Source organism: Pteropus medius, unplaced genomic scaffold (genome assembly GCF_902729225.1).
Source record: "Pteropus medius unplaced genomic scaffold, Ma_sr-lr_union100, whole genome shotgun sequence".
In the NCBI taxonomy this organism is placed as follows: domain Eukaryota; kingdom Metazoa; phylum Chordata; class Mammalia; order Chiroptera; family Pteropodidae; genus Pteropus; species Pteropus medius.
The window spans coordinates 4,163,446-4,188,189 of record NW_024342466.1 but is presented as its reverse complement, the minus strand read 5'-3'; the positions used below and the strand labels follow the sequence as shown (position 1 = coordinate 4,188,189).

General features: G+C 66.3%; 1 protein-coding gene across 1 annotated transcript in view; it reads right to left on the bottom strand.

Annotated features, from left to right (window-relative positions):
• CROCC2 (ciliary rootlet coiled-coil, rootletin family member 2) overlaps nt 1–9,305 on the bottom strand; it is a 47,911-nt gene extending 38,606 nt beyond the window's left edge. The window contains 7 exon segments of the mRNA XM_039861612.1: nt 146–343; nt 930–1,033; nt 4,149–4,314; nt 5,581–5,687; nt 7,665–7,813; nt 8,888–9,079; nt 9,167–9,305. Coding sequence (XP_039717546.1) covers nt 146–343; nt 930–1,033; nt 4,149–4,314; nt 5,581–5,687; nt 7,665–7,813; nt 8,888–9,079; nt 9,167–9,305 — 1,055 coding nt within the window.
• Nucleotides 9,306–24,744: the final 15,439 nt, after the last annotated feature.

The following is a 24,744-nucleotide window of genomic DNA, read 5'->3' as shown; positions in this document are numbered from 1 at the left end:
AGTGTGGTGGCAGCAGGACCCTGCGTGACACTCGGGAGGCGAAGGGGCACGTGGTGACTGCCCAGGACCCGGAACCGCAGCTGCTCAGCAGATGGCGGGCACGGGGCGCCCCTCCGCCGCCCCCCCGCCCCCTGTGGGCGCCCACCTGGCCTGGAGCGCCACCTTCTCCGCGGCCCAGCGGCCCTGCAGCTGCAGCATCTCGCGCACTTTGCCCCGCAGCCGCTGCTCCAGGGCGCCGGCCGCGCTGCGGGCCGACAGCTGCAGGTTGGACTCGAGGTTCAGGCAGGCTGTGTGCAGGTGCTGGGCCGTCCTGGCCGCATCCGCGCGCAGGTCAGCAAGACCCCTGGGGACAAGGGCGGCACCCGCCGCTGAGCCACAGGGCAGTGGTGGACGCTAAGCCTGGGAGGCTCTGAGTGCGCTGCGAGGGGCCCGGTCTGGTCACATGACCCTGCTCTCTGCCCTCAGCGGGCCCCTCCCCCACCACCCCCAGGGGAAGCCCCTGCTGAGGTCACCTCTGTGCTGGGTCAGAGCTGAGCAGTGGGCAAGGGCTGAGCCCGTTTCCTCGTGTGCACACGGGGTGCTGACAGGCCCCTCGGCCACCCGGGACACTCGTGGGACGTGCCCGTGAGGACCAGAGGGGCCCAGAGCTGCACCCACGCAGTTCCTCGCCCTCTTCCCATCTGTCCCCTGCACTGCTGCCCCGCTCACTCCGTCCGTTTGTCCTTCTCGCCCTCCCGGCACCCCTTCACCCCTCCACCCCTCCTGCAGGGCCCACCCACGGCCAACACGGCTGGGTGAGGGGCTCGTGAGCCCGAACCGCCACGCCCGCAGGAGTCCCGAGGGCCCGATCCTGCGCCCACCCATCAGATGACCCCTGCCCCACCCTGAGGGAGCCCGGGCAGGCTCCGGGCAGTGGGCGGCTGGCTCACCTCTCGGAGGCTGATCGCAGCTCAGCCAGGTGCGCACGGAGCGCGGCCACCTGTCTCCACAGCAAGAAGAAGTCCCGGGGCTGTCCCCCGCGACAACGCCCGGTCTGGAAGCAAGAGGCTCGTGTTGGCTTCAGGCGAGGCCCAGGCACTGGCAGGCGAGCGGAGCTCTGTGACCCGTTCACTGTCCCCACAACCTGCTCTTCCAGATGCCATGCTAGCCGGGTCCCTGGGCTGGACCCGCATCACCTGTCTGTCCTGCGCCCCTGTGCTCCCCAGGCTTATCTTCTAGAATGCGGGGGACCTGGGGAGTGGCCACACCTCGCTCCGGCCCAGAAGCAGACCCCACTCAGCCTGGTCCCCCGGCTGGGGCGGAGGCACCTCTGCAGCCCACGGCTCCTGCCCCACGTGGGACGAGGACAGGCTCTGCCCCCTTCTCCAGGGCCGGTGCAGGCTCCTGAGATGTCCAGGTGTGCGGCCTGGGCCTAAAGGTGCCAGGGAGACAGAAGCCTCACCAGGCGGAGCTCACAGGGGCGGGGGGAGTCCCCCCATGAGACCAGAGGTCCGGAATGAGGGCAGTGATGGTGGTGGGGAGGCCACTGCAGGACTTGGGAGGGGCAGGACGGGACAGGGCCATGTGTGGTCAGCGGTGCCAGCCTTGCAGGGCACTAAGCAGAAGCCAGAAGGTCCTGTGTCTCCTCCCCATCCTGCCACTCTCTGCGCCCGGCTGTGTCCTGAACGAATGCTGACCCCCAAGGACCCCGGAGGGATCAGCAAAGCGCCCAAGGCCTTCGTGGGCCCCCGCTGTCCTGACAGCTGCAGCCCCACCTGTCGGCTCGAACACACTCACCCTCCGCTGGCTCTCAAGCCCACGCCCTCCTCCGAAAGCCTTTGCTGGCCCCGCTCCCTGACGCCACGTCTGCGGTGCCCCCACTGAGCCCCAAACACTTCGCTGTATACCCTCTGCAGGGACAGCCCTTCGTGCCTCATGCCCGGGCCCTGTCCATGTGACCCCTCCACCGCCGCATCGGGTGGTCGCAGGGGGCACCCAGGTTCCTCCTGGTGAAGGGAGGAGCAGAAGGCGGGACCGGCCTGCCTGGAGCTGCAGGTACACGCACCAGATTCCAGGCTTCACGGGGTCCTGAGCGCAAGGCTGGTCTGCCAGCGCGGCAGGGGACACGCAGGCCCGGGACCCGCGAAGTCAGACGCTCAGAGGGACAATGGCAACTTTGGCCAAATGGAGCAACTCGGACACACGTCCCTGACCGCAGGCTCAGGGGAGAGAGAGAAAAGCCCAGGGACCACCCGTGAAGGCGTCTACTTGCACAGACCTGGCGCCCGAAGCTGCACTCTGTGTAAGGTGTGCCAGAGGGGAGTGAATGACGCACGTGCACACGCCTGCAGGACACACACACTAAATGTTTGTGTCCCTGAAATTCATCTGCTGAAACCCAACCCCCACTGTGACGGTGTCAGGAGGTGGGGCCCTCGGGAGGCTAGGAGGCCATGAGGGTGGAGCCTCCACAGTGGGACCCGCGTCCTTACACGGGGACCCCAGAGTGCTGCCCACCCCTGCTCCACGTGCGGGTGTGCTAGAGGGTGCCATCTGCTAACTAGGAACAGATCCTCACCAGACACCAAGCAGGCTGGCCCCTTGACCTCACACTTCCAGCCTCCAGACTGTGGGAAATAAATGTTTACGAGCCCCTGTCCATGGCGTGTCCGCTACCGAGGCCCAGAAAGACTAAGGCTGGACGGAGGGAAAGCTGGCCCGTGGCTTTGGAGCTGCACCTTTGCCTTTACGCAGTGTTCGGCCTGAATTCACACAGCTGGGGTGGTTTCGGAAAACTCAAGGTGGTTTCGGAAAACTCAAACATTGACTTCAACGTGGCCCCAAAGACCATCTGAACCTCTAGACACCTGTCCGAAGCAAGTACAAATCCTTTCCGGAAGATACCACGTTCACTCCAGGTGTCAAAGAATTTTCACCAAGTTCCAAGGAAAACAGCACTCTCGGTGACAACAATGAAAATGTCACCGAAGACACAGAAACAAAGCACAGGATCGAGAGCCAGCAGAAGCCGTGGAGGCAGAGCCCGGGAGCTTCGGAGAGTTGAGCATCGGACGCAGGTGACCAATAGCTGTTTTTAACATGTATCGACATGTATATGAGAGGCTTGAAAATATGAGTTAAGAATGAGCTATTTGGGAAAAAAAATCAAGCAGAATTCTTAAAGATAAAAAACACAATATTCGGGATTTAAGCCAAGTTTAACAGAGATCTGACACCGGAAGAGAAAGCAGGCCGTCTACCAGGAAGCCGGATTAGAAGAAATCATCTAACTCCAGACCCGGGGCGAGGAAGAAGGTCTGAGAAGCACGGGAGGGAGCGTGAGGAGGCCGCGCGCAGGGAGCGACGGCCGCTTCCCCGAAACAATGGAAGACGCAGAGCCCCGCGGAGCCCCGCTCAGGGAAAGGGAAAGGGAACCACAGGCACGTCGCCGCGCAGAAGGCCAAGGTCAACGCCGAGACTCTAAGCGGCAGGAGTGACGGCACAGGCTACCTGGACAAGAAGCCGGCCAGGATCCAAGAGACCGGAGGCCAGAGATGCAGAGAACGTGTTTAAAGGCCAAGGGCGCACGCCGGCCAGTGAGCCCATCCTCAGGCCGGCAGAGCGAAGCGCCTGAGAAGCCGGCACCACCCGGGCCGAACCCACACGGCGGGCAGGAGCTCGGCGGGCAGGAGCTCAGTGGACAGGAGCCTGGCGTGGGCGGACGGGGCGGCGGGGTGCGGGGGACCGTCCAGAGCTCCCGCCACGGGTGATTACCTGCGATGAGGTCGGGGGCAGGGCACCTGACGCCCCAAAGGGCTCAAGGTCTCAGGGAACTGGGGGCAGGCATGGCGGGGGCCCTGCTGGCCAGGCCGGGCTCCTCTGAGGGGCCCCTGACCTGTGGCCAGGTGAGGCCTTCCCTCTCCAAAGCCGCATCGCTCTGTCCCTGCTCCACTCTCCAGCCTGGCCTCAGCATCCTGCCGTCTCAAGGGGGGCCTGCGCCCCGCTGTCCCCAACTCCGCAGACCGCGGTGGCCAAGCTGGGTGGGGGACGTGGTGTGGCAGGAGGCCAGTGGCCTTGGCCCAGGCGGAAGCACAGCTGAAGCCCGTTCACCCTCCCCTGGCCGCTGCCCCTCCCACCAGCTGTAGGCCTCGGCAGGGGAACAGGGACACCTCGCTCTCGGTCCAGCGCTGCGTCTCCCGCAGGCCCAGCTCGCCCCGCAGGTGGAGCACGCTGCCGGTCGCCCTGGCCAGCTCCTCGGCCAGCGTGTCATTGGCCTTCTTCATGTGCTGCAGCTGCTCCCGCAGGAGGGCGTTCACCTGGGAGAGGCCGGTGCTCCTGGACGGGCAGAGACCGCACGGGCGGGGGGCCTCCCCTTAGAGCCAGGCCCCGGCCGACCCCTGCTCAGGTGTGCAGCCCCGCACTGCCCCCGAGCAGCGCTGACTACCTGCAGTGGGCCCCCAGCGGCTCCCCAAACCAAGGCCAGTCTCTGGGTGCCCCCGGGCCCCTCCTTCCCTGAGATACCTGTTCTCTCCCTCCTCCCCGCCCAAGCCCTCCTGGCTCTGCGCCCCCAACCGTGGCCACTCCTCAGTCCCAGGTGCAGAGGTGAACCCCAACACAAGCCGGAGGGACAGGACATAGGGGCCCCTGGCCGAGGGTGCCACGGCCTGGAGGAAGGTGCTGCCCCTGCTGTGGGCAAGTGCGGACAGGGAGGGTGGCCTCCGGTGACTTGTGACTTGGGGGCCTTGTCCACGCAGGACGGGCCTGCACGTGGCTGCAGTCAGGGGCCCCAAACCTGCCAAGTTGGGGGACCCACCCTCCAGAGCCAGCACGACATTCTCTGCCCCTCTTCCCTCCTGGGCATCCCCCTGCACTTGGCTTATTGCCCCCCCTCCCCCAAATAACCTGTTTTTCAAAAAGCTTCTCAGCACTTGCCCCCACTTTTCCAGTCCCTGAGGGTGAGGGAGGGAGGGACAGGCTCCCCAGGGCCGACAGCTGAGACACACCCTGCTCTTCCAGGAAGTGTCCTGGGGCTTGGGGGTGCAGGAGCGACCTCTGGGGAGGGGCTGAGGCTATCACTGCGGCTACTGGGTGTGACACATGCTCACCCACAGTAAACAATGAGCCCTTGACCATGGCATCCTAGTGGCTTGAGGTCAAAGGGTCCTGGGAGGGGGGTCAGGGCGGAAGCGTGAGGAGTGGGGTCCAGGGCAGCACCAGGGGCACCCATCCAGGTCGGGCCGGGCCAGCTGATGGCCTCGGCCAGCTCAGGCCACCTGGCGGCAGCACCCGCCAGAGCACCAGCCTCAGCAGGCATCAGGGGCCTGTGGGCACGCTCAGCAAAGCGGGGCCAGGGAGACCCTCCCAGCCTGTGGGACTGGCACCCCGCGCCCGAGGCCTCGCAGGGCTGGTCCCTGCTCCCCACTCCACTCTGCTCCCCCTTCCCCTCCCTCTACTCTCGAAGCCTGCAGCGGACTCCCACGGGCCAACTCGACTTGGGTCACTTTGGGAAGAAGTTGGCCACCAACCCCAAGATGCAGTGGGGTCTGCTGCCTCGTGCTGATGGCGAGCCCCCTGCAGCCCCGACGGCCCGCCCAGCCTCACCTCTGCTCGGCCGCCTCCAACCGGCCCAGGGCCTCCTCCAGGTCCACGCTGTGCTCTAGCTCCGACCTCTGCAGCCGGGCCTCAGCGGTCCGCAGCCGAGCCTGCAGCTGGACGGGAGCGTGAGCCCACCTGGCCGGCAGCCCCACCCCTGCGAAGCCCTCCCACCTGGAAGACAGGGGCCCCTAGGGTGCCCAGCAGGGGCCGGGGTCAGTGGAGGTCGGACTGGGGCTGGATCTGGAGAAGCTCAGGCCCCTCCACCAGGTGGGTCCGGTGGGTGGGCGTCCACACCCTGCCCCTGTGCGGGGGCGCACAGCCAGCTGAGCAGGGGGCCTCCCGGCTCTGGAGCGCCATGTACGGGGCAGCACGGCCGGTGGCAGAGCCGGCCTGGGGTCACCCCGAGGAGGGTGAGGGCGCTTGGGGTCCCACCTGCAGCTGCTGCTCCCCGCACTTCATCCAGCAGGGGGTAGGGGCCCACGCCCACCCTGTGGTGGGCCTGTGGGGAGGGGTGCCACCGAGCTGCACCACGCCTGTCCCAGAGCCCGGTCCTCCCCTGCTCCCGGCAGGCGGCTGAGCGGATGGCTGACCCGGATACACTGGGGTGTCCGGAGAGGAGCTCGGGCCAGGCGGGCTGGCTGGTGAGGGGCTGGGGGCGGGAAGGTCAGGAGAGCTGGAGGCCGCACCTGTGGTGTGACGTGGGTCCAGGTGTGTGGGGAGATGACCGGCCAGATGAGAGAGAAGCCGGAGGGGGCAGGGGCTGGGTGGGGGCAGGGGCTGTGGCCGGGATGGAGGTGGCAGGAAGCAGCTGCGCCGGCCACCCTAAGCCCCGCCCCGGCCCGGCTGCTCGGTGGGCAACCTGGGGAGGCCCGGTCCCTCTGGCACCACACAAGAGAGCCGGGCGTGTGCCGAGCTTCTGGGTCTTTGAGTTCAAACCTGACTCACGGGCTTTACTGCTCTGGCCGCAGGATTTCTGCGGCTTCCATTCCCACGGGCCTGTTCCCAACATCCCCCCGCCCTGTGCTAGGAAGGTCCCCCACCCCCACGGCTGGCCCGGCCACAGATGGCACACACGGCCCCCGGGGTGCAGGCGAGCTCACTGATGTGACCGCTGGCCCCACGGGAAGGACCCTCACCCCCTAGCCCTGCCCCGGGGCCCGCCAGGGCGCTGGCTGATGAGAACAGGGATTCCCAGTGTGGGGTGCCTCTGTGGGGCTGGTGATGTCACCTAGCCCTGGGGCCCTCGGGCACCTAGCCCTGGGCGCTAGCCACCGGTCATGGCCCCAGCCCATGACCAGCATGGCCCTGAGCAACTGTCTCCTGCTCTGGCCTCCACTTCCTCATCTGGAAAGTGGGGTCGACCGTCCCGCCTTGTGGAGCAAGGGGCCTCTGAGGTCGGGGGGAGGCAGGGGCTGGGCCAGACCCGGCAGAGCCTCTGAGCCCCTCCGCGGTGGGCCGGGCACCCCTCAGAAGCGTCTCACCTTTCTGCCTCGGTCTCCCCATACACACAATGGGGGTGCCCCCCCCCATACACGAGGGCCAAACAGGCCCCTTGCTGCGGCTTGCCAGTCACCCTGGAAGGCACAGAGGATCGAGGACCCAGGGCCAAGGGTCACAGCTGTGCCTGAGGCCTGTGCCTTCCTCGGCTGTCGGGAAGGGGCCAGCCTGGGGGCAGATCCTGGTCTGCCCGAGCCGGGTCTGGGGCTCGGGGCGCGTTCCTTCGGGGCCGGCTCCTTCCGGCTTGGCTTCCTCCCGCCTCCGGCAGGTGCCAGCCGCGGGCTGGCGCTGCGCTCGCCCTGGGCAGGGCTCCGGGGCCCGTGGGCAGCGCTGACCAGGCCGCCTCCCGGGCAGCGCCTCAGCCGGGCTGTGGGCCAGGGCGACCTGGGCAGCGTCCTGCTCTCGCCTCCCACCTCCAGCCTCGGTTTCCCCACTGTCGCCAGGGTTGGGACCGTGTGGCTGACGCTGTGTCATTCCACGCCGAAGACTCGCTTGTGGTCCCACAGGTCTGACTGCCAGTCCCGAGTGGACTCTGCCTCACCCCGGGCCAGGCTGCCACCCTCTGGCCCGCCACGAGGCCACTGCGCACTCACCTGCTCGCTGACCGCGTGGTACCTGCCAGCCAGCTCGTCTCGCTCGGCGCCCGCCTGGGCCAGCAGGCCCTCCAGCCGGGAAAGCTCCTCCTGCAGGAGCTGGCTCTCCTCCTGCACGCGGGCTGAGGCGGCCGGCGGCTCCCGCACCCCTGCAGGTGTGGCCGAGGTCAGCCTGGGGGCCCGCCCAGGCCCCCCGCCTCAGCCACAGCACCTGTCCCCGAGGTGGGGCTGCGGACTAGCCTGCCTGGGAGACCCAGACGTGGGGCAGGTGGATGTCCTGCCCTGGGCCTCGCTTCCTGTCCAGTCAGGGGGCATGCTCCTGCCCCCCCCCCGCCTTGGATCAAACACAGACCCACGCCCAGGGTGAGCCCCAAACCAATGCCAGGGGGGTGGGGGCCTGAACACAGGGTGCGCCCGCCCCCAGGAGCTGTGGGACCGCTGACTCAGCGTAACCGGACCCCACCCTCCAGTAAAGAGCAGCTGTTCAAGCCACTCGAGGGGTTCCCCTTTCCTCCACACACATGTACACACACACGCACACACTCACACATACACACACACGCTCCCGCACACACATGCACACAGGTACATGCACACAGCCACATGCACACTCACATATGCGTGCACAGATGCACATACACACACACGCACATACACACACACTCACACACACTCGCACACACGCATGCACGCATGCGCACGCACAGCCAGCTCCCTGGGGCCTTCGGGTGCTGGACAGACTCTCATTACAGAAGGGGTCCTGGGACGTCACACGGGAGTCGGGCTGGCTCCAAGTCACCCAGCTGGCTGGGAGGCCTCAGTGTAGGAGCCCAGACTCGAAGCCAGCTCCTTGGTCCAAAGCATGACAGCTAGGGGCACCTGTGGGGGCCTGTGGGGCGGGGTGAGGGGGCATCTGCTTCCAGAACCTCAACCTCAAGGATTTTCACTCCTCCGATGGAAAGCAAATGCAATTGTAAACAAGACTGGCGGTCACGGTCGTGAGTGTCACAGACACAAACGCAGCGCTGGCTCCGGAAGGTCCCTGAGGCCTAGCAGGACGCTGTGGGTGTCAACCCGCAACCCCCGTGGGTGGCCCTGGGAGGCGACAGGTCCGGAAGGATCTAGTCAGGGGACAGTGGGGCTGAGCTCCCTAACTCCGGATTCCGGCCGATGGCCGCGCAGCTCCCTCTGTGCCCCCTGCCATCCCCACCAGCTCCCTTCACCTTGGGGTGGCTCCTCGCCCAGGCGGCCGGCCACGATCTCACGGATGCGGGCAGGCACGGGGGTGGGCGGGGCCCTCCAGCCTTCCCCACGCACGGTCAGCGCCCGGTCTTCTCTGCTGGCCGTGGGGCTCAGGACGGTGTCCTCTAGCCTCTGCAAAACACCAGCCAGAGACACCTGGAGCTGGTGACCCCCTGTACGGGCCTGGAGTTAGTGAGGTGACCACGGGTCCCCCACGACGATGACCTGCCCTGGAGAGGACTGGGTGAGGTTGAGGTCACCCGAGACACAGGCCTTGGTTTTCTCCGCCCGCACAGTGGGATGGCCCCCTGCCTGTCCCGGCTCTGCTCTGTGCACCGAACTCCCAGCCCAGGTCACCCTTCGGCCCCGCCTCTGCAGGGGGCCTGGCTGAGCCCCCATGGGCACACCTCTCCGGGGATGCTGGGAAGTGGGTGCCTTGGCCTCTGGCCCTCAGAGCCCCCGCCCCCAGACCCACCTGCAGCGGGCAGCCTCAGTTTTCACTGTCAGACTTGGCAGGGAGGGGCCTGAACACCACCCAGCGGCACAGAGCCATGGGGGGAGGGGCGGACAACTGGAAGGACAGAAGGGTAGAGGCTGGGCCTGCCCGCAGCCCTTTAGAGCAAGGCCAGCTGTGTGGGCTCATCCGGGCACTGCGGGCCAAACGTGGGCCCCAGGAGGGAGAGGCTGCGTGAGGACAGTGAGGATGGCCCTCCTCCTCCGCTGTCCAGAGCAGCTGACCTGCCATGGGAGAGGTCGACTAGGCCTGGGAGTGGGCGGGGAATTCCCGGTCCTGGGTCCCCAGAGGCTGGTCCTGGGGGGTCTTGGGCTCTGAGCCAGCGCCCTGCCTTCATTGTGGGGATTCTTGCTCCACAGCCCGGGGTGGGGGAGCCTGGGGTTGCCCTCTGGGCTGGGCCTGTGAGAGCCGGGGGACAAGGCCACCGTTCCAAACCAGCAGGGACCTCTGGACGTGAATGGCCGGACCAGGCGAGATCGCCGAAGAGTAAGGACGGGTCACAGCTGCCCGGCCTGCCGCGTTCAGGGTATCCGACCTCAGCGTGGTGAACTAAATACGGAAGGGGGGCCGGATGCTTCTGGGAGTCCTGGGTCAGAAGTCCACTTCCCGTGACCCTTCAGGGCAGCCACCCAGGACCCTGTTGTTACCCCCGCCCCAGTCCCAGACTTCCTAAACTTACCACGTGTCCAGACACCCCTCCTCCGGGACCCTTCGGAGCCGCTGTGTGCTCCCCAGCCCTGTGACTCCCCTGGTTTCCCCTTGCTAGCCTACAGGTTCCTCCCCGACTTCAGTTCCCCCTGAGTTTCTCTCCAGGACACCCCTGCTCCCTCAAGGCTGGTCTCCGGGCCTGGGCTGCTGGGGGCTGAGGGCTTCCTGTGCAGGCTCCCCCAGCCTGGCTCACTCTGGCTGTGCCTCCTCCGGAGACCCCAGCCTGGCCTCTTCCACGCGCACCCATCGCGACTGTGCCCTGGTCCCGACTCAGGACCAGACTGCTGAGGTCGCCCCAAGGGCCGGCTCCCGCACGACAACTGGTGAGGCCAGTTCTGGTCCCCCCAGCAGCACCCAGTGATGGGCAGTCCACCGGGCGGACTCTCTGGGACAGTGCTGTCCCCCCACTGAGAGCCGTGGGGCTGGTCCCTGGAACTGAGCCAACGCCACTCGCTGGGGCCTTAAGCCACTGGGGGGGGTGGGGTGGGAGGAGGGGTGGGGGGGGATGGGAGGCTGACTTTGAGTCCCCTGGGAGGTCTTCGGGAGGTGACGTCACTCAAGGTCCCCCTCAGGTGACACCCTTCAGTCCTCCTCTGGGTGGTCGGGAGCAGCCTCCTTGGGGGGAGGGGAGGATGTGCCTGCCGCTCCTCTGGGCCAAACAAGGACCCAGTGTCAAGGCCACCGGGGCCTCCAGGCCTCCCTGGAGGACAGGCGGCAGGAAGGGGCTCAGCCACTGTTTGCTCTGAACCCCGTATCTGTACAGGGGGAAACTGAGGCCCAGTAGGTGGCAAGAGCCCCCAGGCCACAGGCGCCAGCTGCAGGAAGCTCGCCCTCCTAGGCCAGGAGGCCCTGCCCCTGGCCTCCCGTCCTCCCTCGCTCCCCCGGGTATCCGCGGCGCCACCCGCTGACGGGAAAGCAGCAGCGGCCTGAACTTGACTCGTTCCTAGCACTTACAGAGGGTCACTTATTAGCAGAGGCGTCCCAGGAGGCGCTGGGGCCTAATGGGTTCCAGCTGTGGCCGGGTGCCTGCGACGGGCGTCGGCCCAGCTGGAGCCTCGGGCGCTCGGCGGGGGGCGGCGTGGGGAGGGCGTGCTTGGCTGCCCCCCACCTCCGGCACCCCCGCGGAGACAACGGAGGGGAGGTGGGAGGGCGCGAGAAGGGGCGGGGCGGGGGGCGGGGAGGGAGGGGCGGGGCCGGGCTCCGTCCGGGGCGGGCTCCAGGCCTGCGCGGACTTCGTGCTGGCTCCGCACCGCACGCCGGCCTCTTCCGTGCGGGCTCAAGTCTGGCCCGGGGGGTCAGCTGACCCAGCCCTGCGGTCGCCTCCCCCGGGGCCGGCGCGGCCCTCCGCCCTGCCTGGCCGCTTCCCGGCTGGGCTCCGACGGGTGGGCGTCCGCTGTGACCGGACAGTGCACCGGGAGATCTAGGAGCCCTCCCACGGGACCCGCAGTCAGCCGGAGGGGACACCGGGGCTGGACATCAGTTTCCCAGGAAGCCCCAGACTCACGTTTGAGCCCGGCCATGTCCCTTCCTCCTGCCTGCTCGGCGCCCTCCTCCCCTGCTCCATCTGCGCTGAAGACGCAGGGAGGTCACGGCCCTCGTGCCGCCCGCGGGCCCTGCGGGCAGACGCTCCCAGGTGGGCGTGTCGGGGGCAGAGCCCCCCGAGGGACGTGGCCCGCATCCCCCCACCCGCATCAGGGCAGGGCTCCCTTTAGGGCCAGTGCTTCCGCCAGATTCCTGCAATGTAGCGTGTCACCTGCCCCTCCAGCCTCCTCTCTGCTCATCCATGACAATGTGTGTGGGAGCAGGGGCCTGGCGACCCCAGGCCACAGCTCTGTGGAGGGTGGAGTGAGCGGGTCCCTGGGGCGCCCTGCCATTCTCCCAGGTGAGGGTGGGGGAAGTGGGGAGAGGCAGGGTCGTAGTTCAGGATCCCCACCCGTGATCAGAGCTCAGCGATCTGACCACCTCCCCTTGCTAGTGACCAACGTCAGTGCCACCAAGTGGCTCCTCCGGAATCCTCCGGCTGCTGGGGGCACAGGCGCGGCCTATGCCTGGGTCTCCAGGGGACAGGAGGGCGGATTGCCAAAATGAGGCCCCTGGGTGGTCCGGGTGAGCCCCAGTGGCAGGCAGCGAGGGGCACCAGACCTCTGTCTGAAGTCACCCTGGGAGCGGGGGCGTCCAGTGGGTGGCCCCAGCTGGGCCAGGACACAGGCTGAGCCCTTCTGGGGCAGGAAAGGGCTGAGTGAGCGAGTCAGGCGCCGTCCTGGGGCCTCTGCGGGGTGGGCAGGGTGGGTCCAACACTGCCACCGTGTGGCCGCCGGAGGCTGGACGCTGGGGCCCAGTCCCAGAGAAAAGCGAAGTACAGGACCCTGACCGCACCCATGAGGTGAGCCAGGGACTTGCCACCCCAGGTTCTCAGTGAACATTTTCGGTTCGTTATGTGACGAGAAAGGACCGTGTCTCCCCTGCACTCCCCAGGGAGGAAGTTGGGGACTTGCTCGAGGCCACCCCCTCACGGTGGCAGTGTCAGGACTGGACCCGCCTGTGGGCCCCTGGATACTGAGATGGCGCTTCCTGAGCCAGCACCATCCCACTGGCCAGCGGTGGGAGCCAGCAGGCGTGCTGGCCTCGGGTCCCCTCCCTCGAGGTCCCCTGGAGTCTGGCAGACTGCAGAGGGGCCCAGCTTCCGCATCCACCACTGCCTGCTCACACCTTCCTGAGCCCTTCCACCCCAGGCACGCCTATGGGCCCCCTGCACCCCCAGGGGGCAGCTATGGCCCTCTCCAAGGTGGACAGTTTGAAGGACATGTCTGAGGACAGGGCCTGCGGCCAATGCCGGCCACCGGACGTCTGCTTGCCACTCTTATGCACCTCAGCTGCCGCAGGGAGGGCCTGGGCGGCGTGGCCGCCTGCCAGCCTCCCTCCCCAGAGGAAGAAGAGTCCTCTGTTCCTGGGTGGCAGATGGCCCGCCATGACGCGGCTCAGTGCTGCCCGGCTTAGGTTTCTCACTGGCTGAGACCTGGAGCCCTGTGACAGGCTCACGCTTCTTGGGGGTGGCAGGCTGGTCCTCAACTAATGATAAACGGGAGATCCGGCCAGGCGTTGAAGCAGGCACCGGGGACAGGGGACCACTTCTCCTTCATCTCTGGGCCCCCACCCCCAACCCCCAGCACGATTGACGCTTGACACAGAGTGGGCTCAGACGGCTCAGTACAGAAGACAGGAAACCCAGCCCAAGGTATGAATGACTAACTGCAGAATGACCGTGTTTACTCCTGTGTCCCCAGTGCCCACACAGGCTTCCTGGAGGAGGTGGCAGGCAAGTTGGACCTGGAAGGATAAGAGTCTGACAGCCAGAGGAGGCACATGTCAGTGTCCAGGTGGAGGGGACAGTGTAAGCAAAGCCGTGGCTGGGTCTCCAGAATCTGCGTGGGCTTGGAGGGGGAGGGGGGCAGGGGGTGAACCAGGAGGGAGAGGAAGTCGTCAAGGCCTGTGGGGCCCAGCTTGGACCACGGGGCCGGGGGCGCATGTTTCTGAATGAGGAGGGGGTGTGGCCCGTCCAGTTGGCACAGTGACTGGCTGCGACAGGGCAAGCGGATGGGAGATTCGGGGGCGGCCCACATCCCCTCCCCCATCCCTGGCTTGGCATAGGGAGCAGCACAGGGCTTGGCCGTTGGCACGTGACCGACGAGTGCCAGCCACGCTTGGTGCTCTCAAACCATGCCAGCTCCTGGCCCATGGGTGGGCCCTCGCCTGCTCACTCGGGCCCTGGGGAGCCCCAGAGGCCACCTATCCCACCCCATCGTGCAGATGGGGACGCCGAGGCCAAGACAACCAGCGACGGAGCCAGTACCCGATCCCGGACGCCACGCTGCCCTCCTGTGCACGCTGCCTGGCTTGACCGCATCGCTTCACCCACGTCCTTCTCTGGACCTACTGCCAGCGCCTCCCCTCCCCCCTCCCCCGCGGGCCTCACCCCTGCAGCTGTGTTCAGCTGAGGACAGAAGTCCCACGCAGGAGTATCTCCCTCCTCTGGACGCCCAGGGCCCCACGGCCCTGGGGGTGGGGAAGCGGCTTCGGCGGGTTAAAGTCATGGGGTCCCTGCTTTTAAAGCCCCCCGAGAGCTGTGACAGCAGTGAGAGCCACCGGACGGAGGCCGGCGTCCCGGGGCGGGCGGGGGCTCCGGGCTTGGCCGGGCGCTGGGGGCAGAGTCGAAGCTCTGGGCATGGGGCCCAAGCGACAGAGCTGGAGCTCTGAGGCGTCTCGAACACAGAGCCGGTTCCGCCTGCCATTACCATTAAGAAAACGACACGTGTCCCAGCATGTCGAACACCTGGGCTGAGGACCGCGCTGAATGACATCAAGGCCACGTTGCAGGAGCAGAGTGTGCCGTGAGGGGGCGGCTGCTGGGAGGCCAGCTCCCCGCTCTGATCCCTGGGCTCAGCGACGTCCCTGTCCAGGTCCCAGCGGCCTTTTATTCTGTAGAAACTGACAGACCGATTCTAAAATTCATATGGAAATGAGGGGTCAAAAGGACGTGGGCACGGCGAGGCACACAGCTGACGGGGCTGTTACGGGCACGAAGGCACACTGTGCGCCTGCGGCAACTGGGACAGGCTGGCACTGGTGTAGGGACAAAGCGACCAGCGGAAGAGGCCATGACCGCTGGGAGCACGTCCGCGCACGCGCACACGGGCCGGCTTGCACGGGTGGGGCTCGGCCCCGGCGGTGCGTATGGCAGGGTCGCGGCGCCACCCCGACCTCAGGCCACGCACAAAGGTCGGTTCCAGGCGGAATGCAGACTCCCGTGCGAAAGGAAAACACTCAGCTTTTCAAAGCAAACGAGAAGAGTGTCCCTGTGACCTTGGCGGAGTGTGTTTCTGAGGCAGCACAGCTGACGCAGGAGGAGTCGATGCCTTGGGCCATGTTCAAATGGAGAGGTCTGTGCATGGGAAGACGCCATCGCCGGAGGGAAAGACGCACGACCCTGCAGAGCGTCCGCTCCCCGCAGGGAGACATCCCCAACCTCGCGAGGGTGGCTCGCGGCGCTCACGACAAGGCGCCGGGCCATGGGCATCCCCGAAGCCGCTGCGCGCGTCTGCAGCGCGGCTGGGGGCGCCGGCTCAGTGGACGCCCCTGCGGCACCCGCCGCTGCGCCTGCGCCCAGCGGCTGCCCTCGGGGCGCGCCCCCAGCGGGGCCGTGCGCCGGCGGCACCCGCGGGCCAAGCCGGGGCGTTCACGGCGGCGCTGTCCGAAACAGGCGGCGCCGGACACCGCGCGGCGGGGGCCAAGCGAGGCGTGTGCGCCCCGCGCGCCCCGCGGGACCGGCAGCCACCGGACCGAGACGACGACCAGCAGGGGCTGCGCCCAGCGGGCGCCACAAACGTGGTGCCGCGCGAGGCCCGCGCGCGTTTGCTGCCGCTTTCCCGAAGGTCCTAACGGGCCAGACTCGCCTGTGTGTGTGTGGGGGGAGGGTCCCCGCGTTCCGCCAACGCTGGGCTGCGCGTGCGCGCCCTTGTCGCGGTGGCTCGGAGGCGGCCACTGCGTGTGCCTGCACGTGTCTGCGCGTGCCACGCTTCAACCAACAGCAGAGACGAACCCACACACCGCTTCCTCCCGAAGGCCAGTCCTTAGAGTTTGGGGTCCGCTCTTCCCCCACCCTTCGTGGGCGGTGCTTTTCCACACCTTCGCCAGCCTGCAGCCCACCCACGAACCGCCCGGCGCCATCCGTGCACTCATTTCTTCCTCCGTCCCCAAACCAGGGGTCAGTAAACCGTGGCCGACTCCGGCTCCCACTCGCTGGCTGCAGAAGCTTCTCGGTCCACAGAGCCTGCAGCACGACTTATCTGGCCCTTTCGGGAGGTTTGCGGACTTCTGCCCCAACCCGCGGGTCCACTCACTGCCCCTTCCGCCCTTCCTCCTGTCCAGCATCAGCGACTTCCTCTATCAGACCCTTCTTAGTGACACAGACTGTTTTCATCTGTCCCTACCTTAAAAATAGCACTGCCCGTACGCGCCCCACGAGGCACCCTTGCAGCCAAGGTCACCCGTGGCCTCCCTGCTCCCAAACCCGGTGGCTCACACCCCACCTTGCTCTATCTGCCAGCAGCGTTTGGACCACACCTCCTCCCAGAGGCACTGTCCTGTGGCTTGGACACCGCACTCCCCGGCTGTCCTCAACCCACTGGCCCCGCACCTTGCCCTCCAGGGCTGGTTCCTCCCACCTCCCGTCTTTCCATGGGAGGGCATGCCAGCTCCTCTGTGCACACCCAGTTTGGGGGTTCCAGCCTGCTCCTCCGTGAACACCCAGTCTGGGGGGCCCAGCCAGCTCCCCTCATGAACACTGGGTCCTGGGATCCCACCCAGCTGTCCCTGCGCAGCAACTCCCACCCGTTTCCAGCCCGGAGCTCGTCCCTGGAGCCAGACCCAGGCACCCACTTGCCTCCGGCTTGGGCCAGCAGGCTCCTCCTCTAATTGAGGTATTTATACCTCTAGATACTCCGTGGATAATGTAAGAAATCGCAGCAAGAATTAGAAAACAGTTTGGATAATAATGAAAATCATTGTTTCAAAATTTACGGGATGCAAGGGAAGCCTCGCGTGGAGGGACATGCATACATTTAGAGAAGAGGAAGTGGGGGTGTGAGATGGGACAGTCGCTGCAGGAAGCAGTCTGCGTGTCCTGAAACTGAACGCGGAATCGCTAATCACGCACGCGATCCAGCAGCTCCTTACACCCAGAAGAAGGGAAGCCGGGAACCCCAACAGAAATCTGCACCTCAATTTTTGTGGCAGCACGAGTCACAATAACTGGAAGGTGGAAACTACCAGCAGACCGTGGACACGTGGGAGGGTTGACGGAAGGGGGCCCATGCACACCGTGGACGGTGGACGTTACTCAGCCCGGGGGTGGAAGGCGGTTCTGCCACCTGCAGACTCGCTGATGAGCCTGGAGAACATTGTGCTAAGGGAGGGGACAAACCTGGGTGGTGCCACTTAGGCAGGCCCCTAGAGGAGCCGATTCATGGGGACAGAGAGTCCAGGCTGGGGAAGGGGCAGTGAGTGTGTGACAGGGACAGAGGGTCAGTTTGGGAAGATGAGAAAGTTCTGGACATCACGGTGGTGGCGGCTGCACAACAACGTGGACGTGGCAACGCCACTGAGCTGCGTGCTTAAAGATGGTTAGAATTTTATGTATGTATATTTTACCACAATTTTTTAAGTTAAAAAAAAATTTAAAAGGAAGGTGACAAATCAGTGAGCTAAATAAAATTCGGTCTCAAAAAATTAGATGAGCCACAATCCCAAAGAACTGAGAAACGAAGGAATAGTAACTGCATAAATTAATGACCTGGAGGACAAAGGACTAAAGAAATCCAACAAATGGCCAGTATCAGAGGTGAACGAGGGAGTGTCACTCAGCGTGACCAGCTCATCCGGCCTGCCCGGGACTGCCTGGGGTGTTACAAGTCCCCGGTCCCTGGGTCTCAAACCCCTCAGCACCCTGGCGCCGGTGGTCACCCCGCTTCAGAGCCTCAGACGGCGAAGAGCCAGTGAGGAGAGATTGGGAACAACTTTTACCAGTAAGTTTAAGATTCTGGCTGTAACGGACAAATTCCTGGAAAGTGCCGTGAATCAAAGCCCGAAGGAGAGTCCGCGAGATCCCATCGCTGTTACGGGAGCTGGGTCCAGGTCACCAACGAGCCCGCAGCGGCCCTCCCGAGTCTGGGACCCTCAGAGAAGCCAGCTTTCTGGGGGTGGGGCGGGCCGGTGCTCCCCGACGCTGTGCAGAGGCTGGAGGGGACAGCGCCCAGCCGGGGGGAACGGGCCCCAGGGCTTCTCCAGCACAGGGGGCACGTTCAGGCCCCCCGCACGAGGCACCCCCATCCTCTAGCCACACCTTGCCCAGGCCCCTCAGTCTCGCGGCTGCAGCCGGAGGGGCTGGGGGCCCCTGTCACCCTGCCTCCTGTCAGGACAGGCCTATCCGGGCCCTGTGGCGCCCGCCGCTTGTTCACCCCAGGGTGCTGGCACCCAGATCCCAATCACCCAATGCAGATGACAGGTGCGGGCGGAGTGGACGGGCGGGTTCCTCGTTCGCACCGCAGCTGCGGTCCCCAGGCACCCTCTCCCATTGCCGACCGCGGTGCCATCCCGGTCACCCCCTCGGGCCCGCCTGTGACCGCGGCGACTTGCTTGCACCCTGGAGCCTCTGTGCTCCCAAATCCAGGGGACTGACAGGACCCTCAAGGGCTGACGGGACCCAGGGGACGCCTGGCGGAAAGTCTCCTAAACTGTAGAGTGCAGGCCCCCTCCCTCCATCACCACTGGTCGGCCCCCTCTCAGGACCTCGGACAGCTGGCACCTGTGGGTGCCAGACAGAGAGTGTCACCCACCCAGGGCCACCTCGCTGAACTCAGTGCCTGGCTCAGACACTCTGCCCACCATGCTCTGTCCTGTGTGGGCACCTGCGTGTGCGTGCATGTGCGTGTGCACGTGTGTGTGGTGATGCCACCAGTTTACAGGGGCCATGTCGCCCACGCAAACTGGGTTGATGAACACCTGAGTCAGGAGCCGCGTGATCCCGTGGGACCAGTCAGGGCGGGGACTGCCTGGCTGGGTGGCCGGAGTCAGGGGACGGCTCAGGGAGCACCTAAGGGGGTGGCTGCCGGGGCTGGGCCGTGGGTTGGTTCCGGGGGGTAGGGTGTGACGAGGAGGGGCCCGGGGATAATTCCGTCACTGCTGTTGTTGTGCAGGCGGGTGCCGAAGAGTTAGAACTGGGACTCAGGGCAGGTGTTGGGGACGGTCTCACCCACCCGCCTGTGGGCAGGGGTGACAAGCAGCTCTGGAAGGACCGCCAGCTCCCTCACTTAGCCACCAAGAAAGCAGTGAACTAGGTCCCAGCATGTCAGGCGGGGGGCCCTCTGTCCCCACCCCTGGTATGCAGCCCCGAGCCTGGCTCCGAGGGCCGACTGCCTGAGCTCCCCCAGCGGGCTCGGGTCTGCCCGCCCCCCGGGGCCCGTTCCCCGCCAGGCTGCCCGTGCGTGTGCATGTGTGCGTGCGAGCTGACCACGTGAGCACGTGGCGGGTGCCCCTCGAGCCTGGCAGGTGTGGCCTCTCTGCGGGCCCGTCCCTCTTGGGGTGTCCTTGGGGTCTCCAAGGAGGGAGCTGGAGGGCGGTCGCCCCACTGACCTGGATCACGGCGTCCAGCCCCAGCGGGGGCCGCCGGGCCGCGTCTGCATCACCAGGCTCGCTGGAGGCAGAACTCATGGCAGAGCGGGGCGGGGAGGAAGCCGGCTGGGCGGTCAGGCGGCCCCTCCGGGGCTCACTGCTCAGGCCCACGGGCCACACCTGTGCAGCACCCGCTCCCCGTCCTGGGTCCTGGGCCCCTCTGGCTGGGACCGCGGACAACCCGGCGCTTATGTGTTGCCGTGGCTACTGCAACGCCGAAGGCTGGGTTTCCCTGGAAATAGGAGCGCGGGCCTTGTCGCCATGGGGACTAAGGAACGCTGTTGTCAGGAAGCCGTTTCCCAGAGACCTGGAGCCGCCCAGGGTGAAGCCGGTGCCAGAGCGACCGCGCCCGGGAGGGCCGGCCTCCCGCCACGACGGCCTGCGGAGAAGGGCCCAGGAGCCCTGTGCCGGGGCCACGCACCAGGTGGGGGCCGCGTGCAGACCACCGCTGCCCCCCGCTGGAGAGCCGTAAGCGGCCCTCCCGCCTCAGACTGGGGAAGAGCTGGCTGGTGGCAGAGGGGCCTGAGAGAGCCAGCCGGGCCCGGGCTTCCCAGCCTCACACGGGGCGCGCCTGCCGGACTGCGATTCCTTCTGGACCCGTCTCAGGCCAGCCCTGTCCATAGGCGCTGCGTCTCGGGCCAGCCGGGGGACGCCACCTCTTCTCAGTCACCTGAACCTTCCCGCAGCCACATAAAGGACTGGCAGGGACACTGCCGGCTTCTCCATCAGGGCCGATGGGACCGTCCCCCGAGGGAGGGTAGGGAACGGAGTGAGGGCCATTCCTACAGACACAGGCCACGCTGGGGCCTCCTGGGCCTCGGGACTGAGCCTGGCCCTGGACATTCGGCCAGGCCAGCCTCCCTGCCCCACTCTTCGCCTCTCGGGGCCTCCTTGTCCCAAGCTGGACCTCTGTCAGCTGGGCTGTTGTTGTCGGGAGCCCCCGGGGCAGGAGCAGCCCCTGGAGTGGGTGCTGCAGCCAGGAACAGCTTTTTCTCTGAGGGGAGGAGGCAGTCGGGCCATCCTGGGGACTCCTGTAGACCCCATCTCCTCTGTGGCCACCCAGAAGGGACCAGGCAGTGGGGATGGACGTTTGGTGGTGAGCATCTCTGCCCCCAGGGCTGCCAGCAGGGAGCCGACGGGATGCCGGCCACTTCCTCAGAACCCAGGTTCCCTGGAGGGGGTGCCTGAGCTCAAAGCCACCTCCCCGAGACACTTGTCCTTGGGGTCCCTGTCCCCGGCCCCTTCCAGGGAGGTCGGTCACCAGGGTGCCTTCGGCCAGGCTCTGGGTGGGACACGCCCCCGGGGCATCCAGGGCTGGCATGGGGTTTCCTGGACAGTTCCTGGGGCCTGAGGACCCAGTCCACCATCTGCCTCGACCCCCTGGACTGGCACGGAGCGGAGGTCTAGAGCCCTCGCCATGGCCTGGGCACCGCTGGCACCGAGGCTGCCCACAGCACCTCGAGTGCAGGAGCCCCCACGAGCCTGGGAGAGGGCTTGGTGGGGGCAGGGCCAGCCTTTCCTGCTGCCCAGGGGCTGGCCTCTCTGACCAAGGGTGTGGCCCTGCCTTCTGCTGAGAGCTCCTGCTCGGGTCGGGGCTCAGTGTGGGGGGCTCGGGCAGTGGGGGTCAGGAGGACGCTGAGGTCGGTGTGACCATCTCTGAAGGTCACTCAGGTGACTAGGAATAAGACGACAGTCACCGGGACCCAGGAAAGTTGGTGACCCCACCGGGGGTGGGGTCGTCCTGCCCGGGCCCCTCCCCTACCTCCCCCCCTCAGCGAGGGGCCTGTCCCCACTGGGCTGAGAGCCGCCTGTCCTGAGCCCACTCCCCAACAGCCCTCGTGGCATGCCTCCACCCCGAGCCCCCCCACGACGCGTGACGCCCCTCCGCCCGTGGGCCGGCCCCTCGAGGCTCGCACGGCCCTGTGCACACCAGCCGGGCCTCCCCAAGGGGCCGGGACCTCAACACGTGCCCGGAAGCCTCCTACTTCCTGGTGCGAGGCCTGGTCACTCCTGCCTTTGGTTGGCCTCCCTTGTCCTCAGCCTGTCAGATGGGCCTGCCGTGGACAGGACACTCAACCCTGACGTGTCCTCGGAAGACCGGTCGCGTGGAGGGCAACGGGGGAGGAGGGTGGAGGCCGCGCAGGAATGTGGAGTCTCCCGGCTCAACCGAATCTGCCCTGGGATCGGCCCGTCTTTCTGCGCTGTCTGTGCACGAGTGGCTGTGTCCCCAGGGACCCGCGCCTTCCCCAAAGAGCCACTTACACGCGGCTCAGACATCGCACGGTCATCTCTCCCGAAGGACAGTGCGGGGGAGGACTGTGTGGGAGGGGACTGGCTTCCGCCGGCGGCCGTGGCTCGGGTGACCCGGGTTCACGGCCCTGTGGGGCGTGTCCCCTGCAGGTGCCGGACAGGAAGCGGGCTGTGCACTCTGCGGCCATCCTAAAACATAGCCCTGTTCTGGACGTTAGCTGGGGCGCCGGCTCGGGCACCGCCCGGAGCTGCTGACCAGTGCCAAGGCCGGCCGGCTGGCCGCTGTCTGCTGATGGGTGCCCCAGGCCGCTAGTCACCGTCTGTGTGTCTGTGTTCCCCTGGCCATCTGTTCACTCCTGGGGCCTGGTCTTGGGACAGAAATGGAGGCCCTATAACGGGGTAACTGGATCAGAGGGGCAAATGGGAAGCTCGCACCTGGGTCACCCCAGGACACTCGCACTGCAGGACGGAGGTTCCACATTCCCTCTCTGTCCTGCTCTCTCAGCATCTGACCCCCTGCCCAGAGGGCCACGGGGTGGTCGTCAGCCCCGGCTGGTGGGAGGATCCAAGCTGGGGGTCAGTCCCAAGAGGCTCCGTGGGGCAGAACCCACCCTGTGCTCATCCGTTCAAAGGGTTGCCTGCGAGGGTGCCATAGGTGGACCGTGGGGGACGGTCCTGAGGGCGCCGGGTGACTCCTGCGCCCTGAGCTCTGACGCTGGCTCTCGTGGGGTGCATAAAACGAGACCTCAGACACTGCATTGCAGTGAAGAGAGGGGCGGGGTGTCTCTGCCCGGAGTGACTGCGTGGCCCGGGGTGTTGGGGCGTCGAAGCCCTGCCCAGAACCCAGCCGTAAGAGCTGAAGCCATAGGCTGTCAGAGAAACGTTGGGGAAAATCTTCACAGCCTTGGACTTGGCAATGGTTGCTTAGCTACGATGCCGAAAACACAGGCAACAAAAGAAAAGAAAGATAAAGTGGCTAAACTAAAAACTTTTGTGCATCAAAGACTATTATCACGAGAGTGAGAAGACAACCCACAGAATGGAAGAAAATATTTGCAGATCATATATCTGGACGTTAGAACTAACGTCCAGAATACATAAAGGCCTCTTACAAATCAGCAACAAAAAGTCCCAAACAACTCGATTTAGAAACGGGCAAAGGACCGGAACAGACATTTCTCCAGAGAAGATACAGGAATGGCCAGCGAGCCCACGGAAAGAAGCTCAGTGTTCCCGATCCTCAGGGAGATGCAAGTCAAAGCACAGCGAGACTCCACACCCAGCGGGACGGCTGCTGCCCGCACCCTGAGAACCCGGGAAAGAATGCGTGCTGGCGGACGTGAAGGACGGGGACCCTCGGGCACCGCGGGCGGGAGCGTAAGACGGTGCGGCCTCGGGGGACCCGCGAAGGTTAAAACTGGAAGGGCCACGCGGTCCAGCGATCCCGCGTCTGGGTACGCGCCCGGGAGGAGAGAGCGGGGTCTCCAGGAGGGCCTCGCACCCCGATGTTCACAGCGCATCCGTCACAGCAGCCAACAGGTGGAGCACCCCGAGTGTCCACCAGCGGGCGGCTTAGACGGGGAGGAGATGCGGCAGCTGTGGCGTCATGCGGTCTTCGTTCTTTTGCGACTGGGGGCGCTGGGAGTGAGTGTGTAACGGGGACACCCCGGCGGGGGACTGGGGGTGAGTGTGTAACGGGGACAGAGTCTCGTTTTGGGGCGAAGAGTTCTGGAGATGGTGGTGGTGTGAATGTTCTCCATGTCACTGATTGACACTCAGAAATGGTTAAGACGGTAAATTAATCTTACGTTTGTCACAATAAAAAAAATACCCCTAAAACCCAACCACAGCACCTACAGCCCAAGCCCACCTGCATGCAGCACCTGGACGCACAGAGCTGGCCGCCGTGCGCGGCCCCGACGAGCCACGCGGACCCTCCCCCTTCCCCGTGCCGAGGTCCTCGGGGTGCTCCTCTGCCCACCCACCCCTGCCCACCCCTGCCCTGGGCCCTGGCCGCCTCGGAACTGTCCATGGCTCAGCCGCTTCTGCCACTGGCCAAGGGCAGGTACCTTCAGGTGCCAGTGCTGGTCAGCCACACGCCTGGCTCTCCTTGGACGGCCCTGAGCACCTGCGAACACCTGGGCAGCTCACCCTCTCGGCGCCGTCCCCTCTGCCGTCCCCTCTGACGCCCCCAGAGACGGATTTGTCCTCACAGCCACCCCCCAGGGCCACTGCCGTCCCATACAGGAGGGGTCTGCCCGCTGCATGAACCGTGGGGTTAGCCGTCAGCCGCCTCCTCCCACACCTAGTCCTGCTCGAAGGAGTGGAGGATGATAGGTGTGTGTGCCACGCTGGGCGCGCCTGACAACTGGTCCCTGTGGGAGGTGGCGGCAGGCGGGGTGGCCTGGGGGCCCCCCTGGGCAGCGCGCCTGTCTGTCTGCCCACCTGGCCTGCACGCCCAGCCCGGGGGCTGCTCGGCCAGCAGGGCCTCCTCGCCAGGCGGGAACGCACAGGAGGCACGCGGGCCGGGGTGCTGGCCTCCCATGCGCAGGCCGGGCCTCCTCCCAGCGGGCCTGCCCCCCCTTCCCTGCAAGGCCCTCGCCACTTAGGAGTTGTCACCCCTCACCTGGGACTGTTTGGGTGGGAGCCGCTCCAGCCCCCTCACCCGGCAACACGGCCCGTGCGCCCCAAGCTGGGGTGTGAAGTGGAGTGAACACACTTCGCGGCTGGCAGGTGCACGCGGGCGAGCCCCCGCCCCAGCTGCCGTGAGCTGGCGGGATGCCGGGTCCACCACGCTGCTGCCCACGCCGGGCGCTCCGCACCGCTCACCTCGGTGTCCTGCCGGGCCCGAGGGCAGTGGGCCTGGGGGGTGCTGGGCCTGCGGGGTCCGTGGGCTCTGGTGCTGGGCCTGCGGAGTCGGGACCAGTGGCTCCTCGTGGTCAGAGGCTGCCTGGAGGCGGGGGTCCCGTGTCCCTCTTCCAGCAGCCCCATCCTCGTCCCCTCTCTCTGCTCTGCCCCGGGAGCCAGGTGGAGCTTACCCCCAGCTTCCTGGACTCCACTTGTCCACCGCTCTGTGACGTCCGAGTGCCCGCTCTGGGGTGCAGAGAACCGCCCCCCAGACGGTCTGGCCCCCTGGCACTC